This window comes from Setaria italica, chromosome VI (genome assembly GCF_000263155.2).
Source record: "Setaria italica strain Yugu1 chromosome VI, Setaria_italica_v2.0, whole genome shotgun sequence".
Taxonomy (NCBI): domain Eukaryota; kingdom Viridiplantae; phylum Streptophyta; class Magnoliopsida; order Poales; family Poaceae; genus Setaria; species Setaria italica.
The window spans coordinates 9,466,231-9,468,654 of NC_028455.1; the positions used below are offsets into that span (position 1 = coordinate 9,466,231).

The following is a 2,424-nucleotide window of genomic DNA, read 5'->3' on the forward strand; positions in this document are numbered from 1 at the left end:
CATGCAACTTCTGCTGATGTAACCCCAGTTTGATTATTTGAAACGTCGCCGTCAGCCGGAGATTCGCAGCAGCAGACCAATAACCAGACGAGATCCCCACGACCACCACCACCACCACCACACTCAGATCTCTCCCGCCTCACACCGCGCGCCAATGCCATCCGAGGACGCCGCCGACGCTACTCCCGCGGCGGCGCCGCCTCCCAGGGCCGCAATCTCGCACGTCATCTTCGACATGGACGGCCTCCTCCTCGGTATCTTTTCCTCGTTTGCTTCCCTCGCCTGTTTCTTTGTCACCAGATGGGTCCTCGCTAGTGTTCTTCTCCCATTCTCATGATGAATTCTCCGATGCAGACACGGAGGGTTTCTACACGGCGGTGCAGGAGAAGATCCTGGCGAGGTACGGCAAGGTGTTCGACTGGTCCGTCAAGGCGAAGATGATGGGCAAGACGACCGCCGAGTCCACGCGCATCTTGTTCGAGGAGTGCGGCCTCACCGGCCTGCTCACAACGGAGCAGTTCCTCGAGGAGCGCGAGATCATGCTCAAGGAGCTCTTGCCCACCTGCGTTGCCATGCCAGGTGACGAAGATTATCTCTCAAACTTGTCTGTGTCTGCTGGGACAACTTATACATTACCAATTTGGTATGGTTACATGACCGTAGGAGTACTCTGTCATTGTAATTTGCTTGGCCTGCAAATTTGTCCTATAAAAGTGACATCGAAAAGAAGAACAAACATCAACTAGTGCAGGGTAAAGAAGAAAAATTCAATTTTGCTGTGTGCATACCATCCTCTAATGTCCTGGAGCTACTTTTCATTTTTTCCTCTTGTGACAAAACCATACAACAGCATTTCCTTTATGGAAATGTCCTACTCGTTTTTTAGTGCGCAGCGGATTTTGGACAAGGCTTATTACAATTTCTCCAATAAAGTAAAAATTGATATGTTCACACTAATTTATTACTATAAAACTTTAAGTGTCTTCTTTTAGCTGCTTTGTGTTGTTAGTTCAAAATGTAACAATGTCTCTAATTAAGCATTCCGAATAAGATATGTATACATGGTTTTGCATATGCTGCTTGATGTGTGAGATGTTTATTGCAGGTGTAGTACGCCTGATCCATCATCTCCATGCTAATGGGATACCACTAGCTGTTGCAACAGGGTAATTTCTTGACATGTTATGATCTATTTTTTAGCTTCGTCTTGTACAGTCGCCATTCTAGAACGCTCATAAACTTATTACTTATATGAACTAGAATTAGAAGAATTCCATGAATGATCTTTTGTTTACTCTGGCTAACAGAACCCATAAACATCACTTTGCACTAAAGACACAAAACCACCAGGAAATATTCTCCCTGATGCATCATATTGTCACGGGGGATGATCCAGATGTGAAGGCTGGCAAGCCATCTCCAGATATTTTCCTGGCTGCCATGAGGAGATTTGAGGTATACAAGTTAACCGAACTGAAAAAACTATAATTTCATTGTTCCAACTGGATGTTCCATCAAGTGAATGTCTTTAAGCCCTGATGCAATTGCATTGTCCTCTGTCAGTGTGATGTAGAACCCAATAATTGCTTGGTTTTTGAAGATGCACCATTGGGTGTTGCAGCAGCAAAAACTGCTGGAATGTAAGTCTTTGTTTCTTGTCATGCATATTCTGCACCTTTTGATGGCAGACTTACATTTTATTCTTTTTGCAGGCATGTAGTGATGGTTCCAGATGCAAGGTTGGATGTTTCACATCACAAAGAAGCTGACCAAGTTCTCAGTTCACTACTGGATTTCAATCCTAGCTCATGGGGCTTGCCACTGTTTAAGGATTAGAATCTAATCATTAATAATTTTCATATGAGATCTGTGATACATGTGGTGGGCATCCTAAAATTCATCTTTACGAAGATTCCAAAGGGAAAAGGAAAACTCAGAGTAACAGTAGCATAGGTAGGCTTTACTGGAGATTTGTTGCTGCTTCTGCAGGGTACAGTATTTTTCAAAGTCATCATTCATATACATTTTTATTTATAGAAAACTCAGACTCGTGTTAGAACTAGTGAGAACACTTCGAGCATTCTAGCTGGTTCCTGTTTTGTGACTGCATAGACTACATACTCATTCAGTAGAATGTTTCCTATCAATATCTGCTTTTAACATGAAGTTTTACCATTATTTTCAAATGAGAGAATCTTATACGTAGCGTAATTCTACCTTCCATCACTTTGTTTATTAATGAGAAAAACACTTTCATGCCTTATGTTGCTGTCTGCCATCATAGTAAAATAACATAGGTTGTCTAAGACGAGAAATGCTCATTTTGAGTAAGATGCCTATCAAGATTCCTAGATTGGCTTAGTAAACATTAAAATAGGGGTGTAAACGGTATGGATATGTCCAGACCGCCCGACTATCCAAAGA

The 2,424-nt window shown here is 42.5% G+C and overlaps 1 protein-coding gene across 1 annotated transcript; it reads left to right on the forward strand.

Moving 5' to 3' along the window:
• Nucleotides 1-2,101, forward strand: LOC101779112 ((DL)-glycerol-3-phosphatase 2). Its single transcript, XM_004973020.2, has 6 exons — nucleotides 1-254; nucleotides 355-579; nucleotides 1,106-1,166; nucleotides 1,308-1,455; nucleotides 1,564-1,640; nucleotides 1,713-2,101. Exons 1-6 carry the CDS (start codon nucleotides 155-157, stop codon nucleotides 1,834-1,836), a joined length of 735 nt encoding a protein of 244 aa, XP_004973077.1. The 5' UTR covers nucleotides 1-154; the 3' UTR covers nucleotides 1,837-2,101.
• Nucleotides 2,102-2,424: the final 323 nt, after the last annotated feature.